This window comes from Corvus brachyrhynchos, unplaced genomic scaffold (genome assembly GCF_000691975.1).
Source record: "Corvus brachyrhynchos isolate BGI_N302 unplaced genomic scaffold, ASM69197v1 scaffold187, whole genome shotgun sequence".
NCBI classification, from domain to species: domain Eukaryota; kingdom Metazoa; phylum Chordata; class Aves; order Passeriformes; family Corvidae; genus Corvus; species Corvus brachyrhynchos.
Genome location: NW_008239050.1, coordinates 1021838 through 1035141, shown reverse-complemented (window position 1 = coordinate 1035141; position 13304 = coordinate 1021838). Strand labels below are relative to the sequence as shown.

General features: G+C 38.8%; 1 protein-coding gene across 4 annotated transcripts in view; it reads left to right on the top strand.

The window, feature by feature from the left end:
- Positions 1-13304, top strand: part of ZFAT (zinc finger and AT-hook domain containing) — a 70316-nt gene that overhangs the window by 28424 nt on the left and 28588 nt on the right. For all 4 annotated transcript variants that reach the window (XM_017739058.1, XM_008637493.2, XM_017739059.1 and 1 more), the window contains exons 8-10: positions 5871-5958; positions 9775-9924; positions 11789-11962. In XM_017739058.1, the coding sequence (XP_017594547.1) occupies positions 5871-5958; positions 9775-9924; positions 11789-11962 (412 nt within the window). The remainder of the gene's footprint in view (positions 1-5870; positions 5959-9774; positions 9925-11788; positions 11963-13304) is intronic.

Here is a 13304-nt window from a genome sequence, read left to right as displayed (position 1 = left end):
TATTTTCAATAGTTAAAGTTACTTCAAAGGTATTTGGAAGAGGACAACACTTCACTTCCTACTTTTCTTAATCAGTTACTTTAGGAGAGCTTCAAAAACCAAACAGAAGAGATGGCACAAAAAGGAACATCTTTCCTCCTTGTGTCCTCCCCTTCTGTAACTATCTTAAATAGAATCTGACTTAGTTATGAAATACGCAGAACATTCGCATAGTAGACATTCTATTTGGATGCATTTGAATTCATGATGTTTGTAATGCCTATCTGATAGCAAAAATCTGTGTAATTGGTGTCTAAGAACACTTAAGAAAAAAGAGTCTACAATTAGCTCTCCTATATCCTTCCATAAGTACCTGTTTTTCAAGTATGATGAATGTCCAACAGCTCCCACAAGAAGGATCATTTTCATAATACTAAATAGAACTGAGAAAATGCCATGTCATAATTATGTCATAATTAAAACCAGTGTGACAGCAGGATCTTTCAGAAGCATGCTTACTGATGGTTACTGTCAAATATATTTATTTAAATGGATTCAAAAATTCATATATTAGAATTTACTGAGTAGCTAAATTTGGCAGTTCTCATATTGGCCTTTATGACCACTGCTTGGTATGGTATATTTACTGCATGCATAGGTCACTGAGAAGGGCCACATCTTCAAATATATAATTATACACAGTTAAATGTGGAAATCTACTTTAATTTTAATTTGAAAAATCAGTTCTTAATAAATACTAAAATTAAAACTTCCCTGGAGACAGACAGTATTGAAATCTCAGTTCATTTCCTTGTATGCATGCATATCCTTCATCACCTCCTTGCTGGCTGCATTTCAGCTGGATCCCTGCATTATTTGGTGAAGAAGATAAATGATGGGTATTGAAAAGCAGCTTTCCCTTCATCCTTGTCACTCGCTGTATATCCACCCATCTTACTCTCTATGCAGCACCCAAGTCTTGCACTGAATGTGGGATTGGTTATTCCCTGACAGATAATGATGGGGTGTCTGCCTCTTGCCTTCTCTGTTTGCTATACATTGTTGTTACAGGGAAGATTTTTACTTTTGAAGCCTGGGAATTGAGGGTTGGCTTGATTCAAAATCAAAACTTGGTATATATTCTCTGATTTTCTGTACTCATCTTTTGCTCCTAGAGCTTTTATAGTGGGTTTTGACATTTATTGGCATTTATTGAGCTCTTCAAAAGTTCAAACCATGACATGACCAATCACTTCAATGACATGGGAGCTAGGAAACGGCTGGGCAGTTTCAAATTGCTTTAGGACAATTTACATTATGAATGAGCTCATGGTAGCATTAAGGACAGGATGTGGAACTAAACAATGCTGATGTAGGTACCAGAGTTTGTTTACAAACCCCAGTGGCTTTTGCCATACTCAGTATGCTGAGCAGATAAACAATCACAGAGAGGTTTCTCTGAAAACATTTTAAGTCTTTGTATGTAATTGATACTGCAACATTAGCACCTCAATAAAACTGTAGTTCAGACCCAGAACCACCACTCGTTATTAGGTGCCTACGTCTGCTTTCATGCACATTTTGGGATGTAAATTATTCTTGTCTTTGGAAGGATGCTTAGAAGTTCCATTATGCTGTTGACCTTTCAGGTAATAGTGTAGCTGTCAGTAGGATGTGAGATGCTTGAGCTCTGATGGCTTATTTGCCCTTCCTGAGGAGAGTAAATTTTCACATGGTCACTGGTCTGGCTGTGTTACCTTTGCCTCTGGAGCAGTGCTGCTGTGCAGTCAAGAATGCAAGGTACTGCAAAGGGAAGCAATTAACAAAAACGTCTCTGACCTAATGAGCGGGGACTCCATTGGAAAACAGTTTTTGCTCTTAGTCCTCACTTCCATAATGAATATCAGCTTGGCATTTCTTTTTACTAGTGATTATGTCATGAAAAAATGCTTCAGTAGTGTATGCAGGTGCTTGTCATTTTGTGAGCTGAGAGTTCTGCTGCTTGCCAGACTTCAGAAAAGTTTGTCTAAGCATTTGCACATTTTTCTGTAGCCTCCCTCACACGTGTGCACAGCTGTCTCCTAGGTACATCCACATCCTTTTAGCTGAGTTGCATTTTAATAGGAAATCACTTTAATTCAGGAATCTTTTAGGAAAATTTTAATTTGAACATCATGACAACTGCAGTGAAGATTTCTGGAGGTCTTCACTCCTCAGAAGTGTAACTCGGGTCTAATTCTGATCCCATAGGTGTTAGGAATTAAATTTCTGTTGATCTGAGTAGATGTGGGAGTAGGCTTTGGCCCTCTATTCCTCTACAAAATTATGCAATCAGATATGTTAATTGAGTTGTGTGAACTTTTCCTGGAAATGCTCTGTGAGTGCCAATATTTAGTAGAGGGTTTTAATTTTTCTTTTTGTGACTGTATACTTGTACACCTCCACCTTGAATTATCTTGAAACACATGCCTCAGAGAAATAAAATTCTCTTCAGAGCATTATAAATGGGTAATGCAATATAGCTGATGCTTTCTTAGCACAATTTTAATTCATTTCTATAAAGAGAAATGCATTGTGATTATTATGTAAGTGATCTTATTTTATAACAAAACAGCATAAACAAGAAAATTTGTGATAGCTTTAGACTAATTTATTTTCACTAGGTTTAAGGATACTTACATACCTAATTAAATTCCTGTTTTATGGAATGTAAACAACACTTTCAGTCAAAAACCTACCTTTATTTAGGAATTACTTTAAGTTTCTTATATTTTCTCAAATTGGCTAATAGGGGTGTTGAGCAAATATCAGGAAGTGATTGACTTCGAAATTTAAATAGCTGATTGGAATATGCAGCTGGTCTCTAACAAAGGTAGATCCAGCTCTCTCCATGCTTTGCTTCTGTTCATGTCCTTCAGAAAAATCTTCAAAGGCATTTAAAAGGCAGGCACTCCAGTAAGGCATAGGATAAATAACTTTCGTTATTACCAGAGGAAAACTTGCATGCTGAGAATGTGATTAAGGTATTACTGCAACGTCAGGCTTCAAAGGGCTTCTGTCATCACCTATGGCCAGGGCCCCTGAGAGATGGAGCTGTGGTGCGGGAGACCTTCTCTAGGGCTCTCTGTTGTGGTCTGGGTGCTCTGAAATATCCATTTGCAACAGAGGATTTTTAAAAGCTGTTTTGAGAGTGATGGGATTACACTGAAGGACTCGCACAAGCTCTCAGGGCAGTGACAGAAGAACACTTCAACATTCCAAGCTAACAGCATGAGCTCTGTGGCACTGGCCTGGATACCCAGCAAGGAAAGGTTTGGTTTTCTGGAGCTTGACAGAGACACTTTGAAGGGACTCAATGCTTGTAGGCACACTCTGTTTGTTACACTACAAAAAATAACCCTTTTGAAGATGACTTCTGCAGAACTTGGTGTAGATAACTTTTTAACTGCTTGAAAAAAGCTCTTGGGGTTATTTCTATATTGAAAAATTTTGTAACCATTGTCTTGTGAAAAGATGTGTTCTCAGCCCCTATCCATTCATGTTGCTCTATACCTCTTGATGCATTTACTGATTATTTTGATTTTTCCTCTAAGGTTTATAGCCTTGCCTTCCTCAAGAATATTATCAGGAATGTAAAGTTGTAGTTAACAGCACTTCAGTTAAAGTGGTGTGTGTGTAGTGGAGTGCTGAATTTTTTTCTTATTTAACATTTGTCTCAGTGTTTTGGTCACACTGAGAAATACTTAATTCAGTGAGTATTAAAGACCAGCAACACCCAACTGTACATTAAAAGTATACTATTTTTTTCCCTTTATTTATTGTATATTTTGAAATCAGATACATAGCACATTTGAGGAACAGACATCTGTCAACAAATTTTAGCTCAAGAGCCCCTAAGTGATACTGTGCTGGTTTTTTTTATGTGTGCCAAATTATGAATGTGATAATGCAACTCCATCTTTGGAAAGGTGCAAACATTGCTATGGAGCTTTGTTATGATTAATCTACCAATCTTTATTGAGTAATGTGTTAAGGTAGAAATCCAAAATCATCAGTAGCAGATTTAGTAGTAGGTTATATCATTTGAGAGACCCTAATTCCACAAATTAACAGCTCTTTTTCAAGGTTTTGTCAGCTTTGTAGGCTCCTTGAATCTCTTCCAAAACTTGGCTAGTATTCTCTGTTGTTCTATTTTTTTTTTTTTACTTGAGATTCTTAGGGCTTAAAATGTTGACAGCCCCAACTCCATCATAGCAAGGCCCAGTCCTCAGGGTGGTAATCCTTTCGTAGCTGCCATCCCCAGTCCCTGGTGCAGGTTTTCTCGCGGGAGCAAATGCCTGTCAGCTCAGGCAGAATCCTCCTTGTGCCAGTGCCATATTAATGGCAGTGAGAGCTCCATATCCTACGGTCGTGGGAGTATTTATTTCTATTTCAGCCCAAGAGTTCTAGGGCTACTGCTGGTTTTAAGTTGTACCTACTTCAACATAGGGATTTGTTTCTCAGAGGTACCCTGATACTGACTGCAGATGCTGCATCATATTCTAAAACCTGTCTGCCATGAAAACCCATCAATTTTTGCTTTCCTTTCAAGGGAGATGTCCATTTACAGCTGCACAACAGCAGCATCTGGACAATAATGACCCCCTTGTACAGTCCTCCTTGCTATTCAGAGGTGCTCTTTGGTCAAAGGTCAGAAACTGGTAGAGTCCAGGACCCTTAGCCTCCTGTTATCTCCAAATTTCTCATTCATAACACAGGGTTCTGTCTCTTTTTGATCAGTAGTCTTCCTTCCACATTCTTCAAGAAGTATTTCTGTCCTCCTGAAATAAGTACTGAAGTGTCTGTTCTGTGGCTTCAGCTCAGCTTTTCAGAGTTCTCTGTAGTTGGGTAGCTGCACCTCTCCAGCCAGGTAATGCGTTACCTGTGCACCAGGACTGACTCGACTTCCTCCATCTGTGGTTTTGATAATTTACTCATAAATTAATCCACTCAGTGCAGAGGTGACTAGGAGCCACTCATTTGATTGAGCATCCAGTGTCAGCAGGTGCTTCTGGAAAGATCAACCTCTCCAATTTATATAATAAGTGGCAAGGTTTAACTTGAATTGGATAATGTACCAATTAATAGAGAAAAGTCCTACATTTTTATGTGGAGTCAGATGCATTTATAAAAAGCATGAAAACTGCAATTAGACTAAAATTTCATATAGGAAGAAATTTTATCAAAACTCTCCAGTTGAACTTGATTGATAGTGTTAAATCTGTTATAACATCAGAAACACTGAGAAAATTCCACAGTAGTCTGTAAGTCTTTATAAATATTCAGCATTTTACGAATTACTGATAAAAGTCTTATTCTACCATTTTGATTTAAAGTAGTTAGAAATGTAGGCACTGAATAAAGTAATGGTATCTGTCATTGTTAACTCTGCTGCTCAGTTTCAGGCCATATTATAAATCCACATGGTGGTGGCTGTCTTCAGCAGGGTAAGATCTGATCCTTAGGTTTCAGAAGGGTCGACTTGCGGGGAAAAAAAAAAAAAGAGAAAAATCCTAAATATTACTGCTTACATCAAATACATTTTCTTCTATTATGTGACTTGATTTTTCGACTCCTGATTTTCTACACAGTTAGTCAGAAGATAATGCTTACATTTATTGTGCATATTCTCATCTGCTGTAACTTGGAGCCCTGTATTCATGAGGATTAATGATGTGCTTAGATTCTTTTAATATTTCTCCACTTATTTCACTATAAATGCCTTCATTTTTTCCTTAAAAACCAAACCTTGAATTATAACTTTGTTGAGAACCATGTATTACTGAATAATGACTATAGTGATTATACCAGTAGACTGATAATGCAATCTCTTTCTTTCTTTCTCATTTAAGGATAAAAAGAGTTATTCCTGTCCTGTGTGTGAGAAGTCATTTTCTGAAGATCGACTTATAAAATCTCACATCAAGACAAATCACCCTGGTAAAAAAAATCAAGGAAAATTTCTCAGTCTATTGCAGTGAATGGATAAGGGTTTAGAATGAGCAGTGTAATGTGATTATATTCCTAAGAAAGAGAAGAGTCTATTTTTAATTCAACGGGTTTAGAGTAAGAATTGTGTTGGTTTTGCAGGTGTTAGAATTTAGAGTGAAAAATGTTACTGTTTGAGCACGTGTGTTGTGGAGTGTCAGGTAATTGTGCTAAGAAATCTGTCTTCATCAGGCAAAGGGTGAATTCAAATTAAGCATTAGGAGGTTTGGGATCAGGCATGTAGACATCCTGTAGCAACCCAGGAGGTGTAAAATTCTCACTGGCCTTACATGACTTGACAGAAATGCATTTAGTGGTCATTATTTGTCTGTAGGTGACTGATGGGAATGCAGAGCTGGCCCTGTGTGTGCCCCGGTCCTGTGGGCTGGGCTGTACCCCCAGGGCCAGCTGGAGTCTGCAGCAGGGCTCCTGCTAGAACCAGCTGGGCTGTGGTGTGGCCAGTAGTAATCTGGAGCTGGCAAGCTTGGCTGGATCCAGCAAACTGCTCCAAGTTCTGTTTATACCTTGCATTCTGGTGCCCTGATTTATCAGTGCAAGTACAAGATACCATGAATGTGGTGAGTCAGTGTGCTGTGCCTGAGTAAACAACCTCTTCTCAGATCTTGGGAATTCAATGCCAAAATGCTGGTGTGGGGGCTGATTTAAACCTGGCTGATGTGAATTCGGCAGAGCCACACTGGTGTGTCCCTAATTTCCTCCTCCTCAGGATCTGTGTTATGTTGGATAGAAAGCCCCACTGCTACTGTGGAGGAGGGAGAGGTGACATTTTCATTAACTCAGCTACAGTGCTCCTTACCACCTGACATAATTGGATACAAAGAAAGAAAACACTGGCCATGCTCAGACTGATTGTGAGGAAAAAAAAATCCTATTAAAATGACTTTTCTTGTCTTTCTTGTCATAGTACAGGATAATAGGTAAAGCAGTAGTTTATCTTCTTACTGCCACTAGATAGTGCTAGACCCGTGTTTTAAACAATTTCCTTTGCTTTAATTTCATACTTAACTCCCACTTCAGCTCTTTAGTTACTAAACCTCTTTATTTGCAGACCACTCCAGAGCAGTCTGGTTGGAGGGCTTGTCGTACGTCAGAGGACATGTCTGATGCAGGAAATTGAGATGAGAAAAGGCTTCTGAGCTATACTGTAGTCAGGAGGTATAACACCAGTAAGCATAGAAATTGAATCTCAAGAACTGTGCCCTTAAAGCCTTCGTGCTGCCTCAGCCAGGGAGCACAGGAGACCTCCCTGAGTAACAGGATCTGTGAACTGGCAGGACATTAAGTTCTGTGCCCTTACATGTTGCCATTAGCCTGAAGTGGTCCACTGACTGCTGAATTATCAGTGTATGCTGTGTCTGAGGTCCAGAAATATCAGTTAACTCTGGAACCCTGAAGTACGAAACTCATGGATTTAAATACTTCTGAACAACTTATTTGGTATCTGAATCCCTCTAAAAAAAGTATAGTGTAATTTTTTTTTTGATCCAAGTGGGTCTTTTAAGCTCTTATAATAGATGTAAGGTTTAAAAAGAAAATCTGCACTATCATTTTGTGGTTTTGTTTTTCATTCATGTATCACAGGCGAATAGAGCTTAAAGGCAGAATAGCAGATTTATTAGATACATCTCTGTGGTACTAAAAAAATAATACATCTAAGATATGCCTGTGCAATAGTTATGCAACAAGCCTGTCTTAATATATGGAGGAGAATTACTGTACAAATCTATTTTATTTCTGTGAATTTTCTCCTTGTATTCAGGAGGAAATCCTTTATTTGTACACCATACCTAATTACGAGCCAAATAAATGTGAGGAGTCTGATGGTGTAAGCTATTAAATACTGCAGTGGCACGAGTGCAATTATTTTCAAAAATGTAAATGAACATGAATAAAGATGAAAGGAAAAATGAGTACTGTTAAGAGGAATTGAATTTTAAAACAACATATCAAAAATTAATTCAAACAAACACGTTCATGTTTATCATTAAAATGTTATTTTTAGAACTCCCCCTCTCCTTCCTTTCTTAGTATTATTCAGCATTCCCCCACTTCCTTGTCTCTTCTGTTTCATCAAGTAGAAAGTATGAAATTATAAAGTACTCCTTCCTCTTCTATATTTGCAGAGGAGTTGAATTTTGGTCCCATGAAGATAGTGAGACAAAAATCTCTGTAGGCTTTGGCAGAGACGTATTTCAAACCAAAGAGATAAGAGAGCTTGGCTTTATTACCCAATGATTTTAGTATGCAGCAGTGAAGGAGGAGTCCTGGGTTCTGGTCCCAGCTCTCTAGAATTATCTACCTTTCATCCACTGTCTGATTTAATGTGATATTTCTTAATAGTTCTGAGACATGAGAGGCATCAGCTTCCATAGCTCCCCACTGAGCAGACATCCTAGCCTGCAGTCAGGATTGAAGGATCTAAGCCAGGAAAGGCAGATGAGGGTTCAGACTTACAGCTGTATTTTTCTTTTTTGGGTACTTTAGAACTTATCTCTGCTCAGTTCATGGGCTTTTATAGTTCCCTTTTGAGGTTGTTTTCCCTGTGCATATGAGTTCAGGCAGGATTTTTGTGATTCCATTCTGGGACCAATGATCAGGAGACAAAGTGATTTTGGTAAAAGTCTAAGTTTAGACAGGAACTTTCAAATTTATAAGATGTGGGGCATGAAACATCACCAGCTCTTATGTCTTAAGGTTTAGATTGCATGAGTGTTTTACTTTCATTAAGTCAAGAGATAGCATTTCATTCATCTGATGTGCATTGAGCAATTTGATTTATTTTTAAAAGCATCTGGCAATGTTTTCATTATGCGTCTGGGCCACTTTAATTTAAACTTCATTATTTTGAACTTTTTCACTGTGACAACCAAAACATTATCTCTCATGAAGGAAATACACAGAATTGAGTGTGTCTAACTTGAATAAGAAAAGGCCAGGAGAGGAATCTTAATTGCTGTCTTCAGCAATCTAATTAAAAAGAAGGCAGAGGCAGATTTTTCTCTACAGCTCTTTCAGAGCTGTACAGTGAAGGGATGTGAGTTGAAACAAGGAGATTCTGATTAGAACTAGGAAAACAGTTTTGACTGTAAAGGTGGTCAAACACTGGAATGGGCCAAGAGAGGCTGTATAATCTGCATCCTTGGATATGTTCAGAACAGGACTGGAAATGACCTCAAGCAACTTGATCAAACTTCGAAAATGGAACTGTAAAGTTGACCCTGCTTGGAGTAGGTGACTTCAGAGGTCCTTTCCAGTCACATATATTCCACGAGTCTGGTTTTGACTTTAAAGTGCCTGATTATCAGCATTCTGACCATTGTAGATGTGGCTGAAATGAATTGTCAGATTCGTGACATCGAAATCTGGGGTGAAATCTTGAATAAAACTTCTGAAAATATTGAAGAAAAAAGTGCCAATTTAGCTTATTGGAAATATTTATAGTCAGAAAATGATCTTTTGTGCCAGTGGCACAATCAAATTTTTTTTTATATTAAAAAATATATTTTTTTTAAACAGGCAGTGAGGACAGTGAGTTCACAGATCAGGAGAGAAAGGACAGAGCATCCTAGAAGGCCTAAAGGAAAAAAAGGTCCTTGTGCTCTTTGCTCAAGTCAGTTTTGAGTGGGAGTAGGGGAAATAGAGCTTTTAAAAAACTGGACTGAATCAGGATCTAGCTCTTCAATATTATTTACAGAATAAATTCCCTCATGTCCTTCTGTTTCTTACTATCTTTTGCATTTCTCTCAGAGGTTTCAATGACTACTATTTCTGAGATTCTTGGCAGAAGAGTTCAACTGAAAGGACTTATTGGAAAACGAGCTGTGAAATGTCCCCACTGTGATTTTTATTTTATGAAGAATGGATCAGACCTTCAACGTCATATTTGGGCTCATGAAGGTAAAACTCTGGTTTTACACTTCTGGGCATATAACGAGTCTCATATTCCACTGGAGCTTTGCTGACATAAAAAAAAACAGATTCAAGTTTATTTCTGTACCCAAATTACAAACTATAAGCTACATTGGAGATTAATTAATTAGTTTAATGGATTCTGGATCACATATGGAACTGCACACTCAGAATATGAAGAGACAATTTAAATGTTTTATAAAAATTAATAAAAATCGGATGCAATTTTTTTCCAAAACTCATTCATAAACATCTGTAAAGTATTCTATGGGAGTAAGGAGGAGTGAATGAATACTGAACATGCTCAGTATTTTAAAACAAGTAATTTTCTGTAGCATCTTATGAGTCACTGCTGCTCCTTTCACATTTGTCCAAAAATCCTTGGTCTGGAAATCTATTAGTAAACCAACTGAAATCCAATTGCTTTGATGTATACATATAAATTCTGTGAGTATTTTAATTAAATCATGCAGAGCATGGCAGCTAGCTGCACAGACACAGACAGTGATCAAAATCCCCTAAGATAATGCTCATCATATTTATGACTTTTTAAGGGAGAAATTCCAGTAATGTGGCAACACCTGGGTTAAAAATGCCTAGAATTTAAATCTTTAGACAGTAAAATCTTGTGTCTGTCAAGTCTGTGTATTTTAATAAAAGGTTGAAGACTGCTTACATGGTCTTTGGTCATGTTAATAATCTCTGGGACAGACTGCCCATGCCTTTGGGTTCTTTAGCCATCCCTCTGCATAAAGGGGATAATGGGATTTGGTGTTCTCAAGCTCGTATCTTGTTTTCAAAGTGTTCCCATATAGGTAGTTCAGCATATTTGTTTAAATGCTCTAAGTTTTCCTGCCTGCGTAGCATAGCAGGGGTCCTCTCTAGTGGCCTTCATTAAGGAATTTAGGTAAGGCAGAATGCAGGTTAGAGCAATTCCTTGTGTATTCCGTAGACAGAGTTCTTTTATTCTGACTGGAACTGGGAACCCATGTCATGTAACTAGCAGGAGAAAGAGGTGAATAGAAATTTATTCCCAAATGAAAGTGTGCAATCAAGTCTGCTTAAAGCAGACTGTAATTCCTCATGCTTGTAAATCTAGTTTTAAGGTCATGAGTATCAATCTAAAATGTGCAGACCCTCATGCAACTGTTGAACTACTCTGCCAGTTCAGATTTATTCAGCTTTTCTTTGAAGGATTTACTTTGTTCTTACAGACCTTTTGTTATGTGACACACTGGATGTCTCTCAACGTGCTTTGGACAGTTTGAGGGAAGTGAAGTTTTAAGTGCTTGTATCTTACTGAGAGCCCAGGCAATACCACTGCCTGACCCATTAGCAAATCTGACACTAGTTAACAATAAAACACAGCTTGCACATTTAACTTATGCTTTAACTACCTAATGAAGCAGTCCTCCTTACCACAGGTTGCTTCTTTGTTGTAAACAGTATAGTAAACAGAGAATGATAGTTATTTGAAGCTATTCAGAGGGAGATATTTACACCAGCTAGGCATCACTGCAGGCAGTCTGGAGCTTACTTCTAAATGAAGGATAGGCATAGCAAGACCCAATTATCAGTACTGCCTGGCTAGACTCAGTACCTGGCTTCAGTAGAGCAATATTCAATTCTAAAAGACTCCTCCTTTCTCTTAACAGTTAAGTGATGCTTAACAAGCTTGGCATCATTTACACAGAAGCTATAGATGAAATTTTTTATTTGTAGAGATCCAAATTTTGAATGTTTCTCTTTGACCATGTTGCTCACATGATGTGAAATTTCTTTCAAGCAAATGTCCAGCCTCTCATGGAAAGGCACAGCCTGCTTGTTTCATGGTATAATTTTTCATGTTTAGGTGTCAAACCCTTCAAATGTTCCCTCTGTGAGTATGCCACTCGCAGCAAGAGCAACTTGAAAGCCCACATGAATCGTCACAGCACGGAGAAAACGCACCTTTGTGATATGTGTGGGAAGAAGTTCAAATCAAAGGGCACTTTGAAGAGCCATAAACTCCTTCATACTGCTGATGGTAAGTGCATGTTTATTAAATCTGTTTTAGGACAATAAATATTGGTTGTACAACAGGCCTCATTAACAAATGTTTTACAGTTGAACACTTAAGTGTGATTTACGGATTTTGTTTATTCTCAGGAGACACCAACTGGAAAACAGTTCAAAACTTTGAAAAACTGCAGTGGGTTCAGTTCGTAAACCGGGCAGAAACACCAATTAGAGTGTAGTGGTTTGGTCCAAAATGCTCAGTATTTACCTTCTGTGAGGTAAGAATTAGGAGAAAGCAAAGCAGGCACAAAACTTAAAAGAATATAAAGAACTTTATTAATGGACCTAAAAGAAAGAAAAAAAAATCAGACTAAACCTTCAGAACACTTCTCCTCCCCCCACCTTTCTCCCTTCTCCCACTGACAATGTAAAGAGACAACCCTTGAGATGTTCAGTCAGTTTACCACTTCTATAATAACCTTTTTCAGTTCACTTAGGGAGAGGAGTCTCTCTTGCTCATGCTGTGGAGACATCTCCACAAGAAGTTCTCTTCATGGCTTCAATGTCACAACGAGACACCCACCCGGGTTGGTTCTCTGCTCGCATCATGTGAGAGTCCCTTCCCCCGACTTGCAGCTTTCCCCACAACTGCTTTCGAGGGTCCAGTCTTGAGCTACTGGGCTACCATTTTAAGGTTGAGCTGTTCAGGAACAAAGGTTCTCTTCACCCATCTCTGGGAGCATCTTCATCTCTAGGAATAGAGGCCCTCCCCCTTCCCTGGGAGCAAAAGGATCCTCATGAAATAACAGCTACTGTCATTTGCTTATTTCAGCACAAGTACTTCTGCTCACAATTACAGTTTGAGCACTCATGAAATTACATGCTTTCATGAAATTACAACATGTACTCTGATATATCATAGTCCATCACCACCATAGCTTTACAACAGAATTTCAGCTTCTAAGCATCTCCTCTTTCTCCCCCCTCAGGGTTTCAGCTCTTCCTTCTTCACTGACTTTGGTGTCTTTATGGTGTTGACTCGGGAGAGAATTGATGTCTGCAGGCTTCATCTGTTCTGGGGGAAACTTACAGCACTAAAAGGGTTAATCTCAGCTGGGCCTTGCAGCTGGAATTCCCTTATCACTGTTGGTCACATGATCTTTGCAGGACAGCGGGGCATCGATCTCAGATGAGCCCCGGCTGCACTAGGAGTCATCACTGTTGGTCACATGATCTTTGCAGGACAGCAGGGCATCGATCTCGGATGAGCCCCGGCTGCACTAGGAGTTGCCTGGATGGAACAGGGCTGTGGGGGGGCCTGGATGGAACAGGGCTGTGGGGGGCTATGGATGGAACAGGGGGGCTGTGGA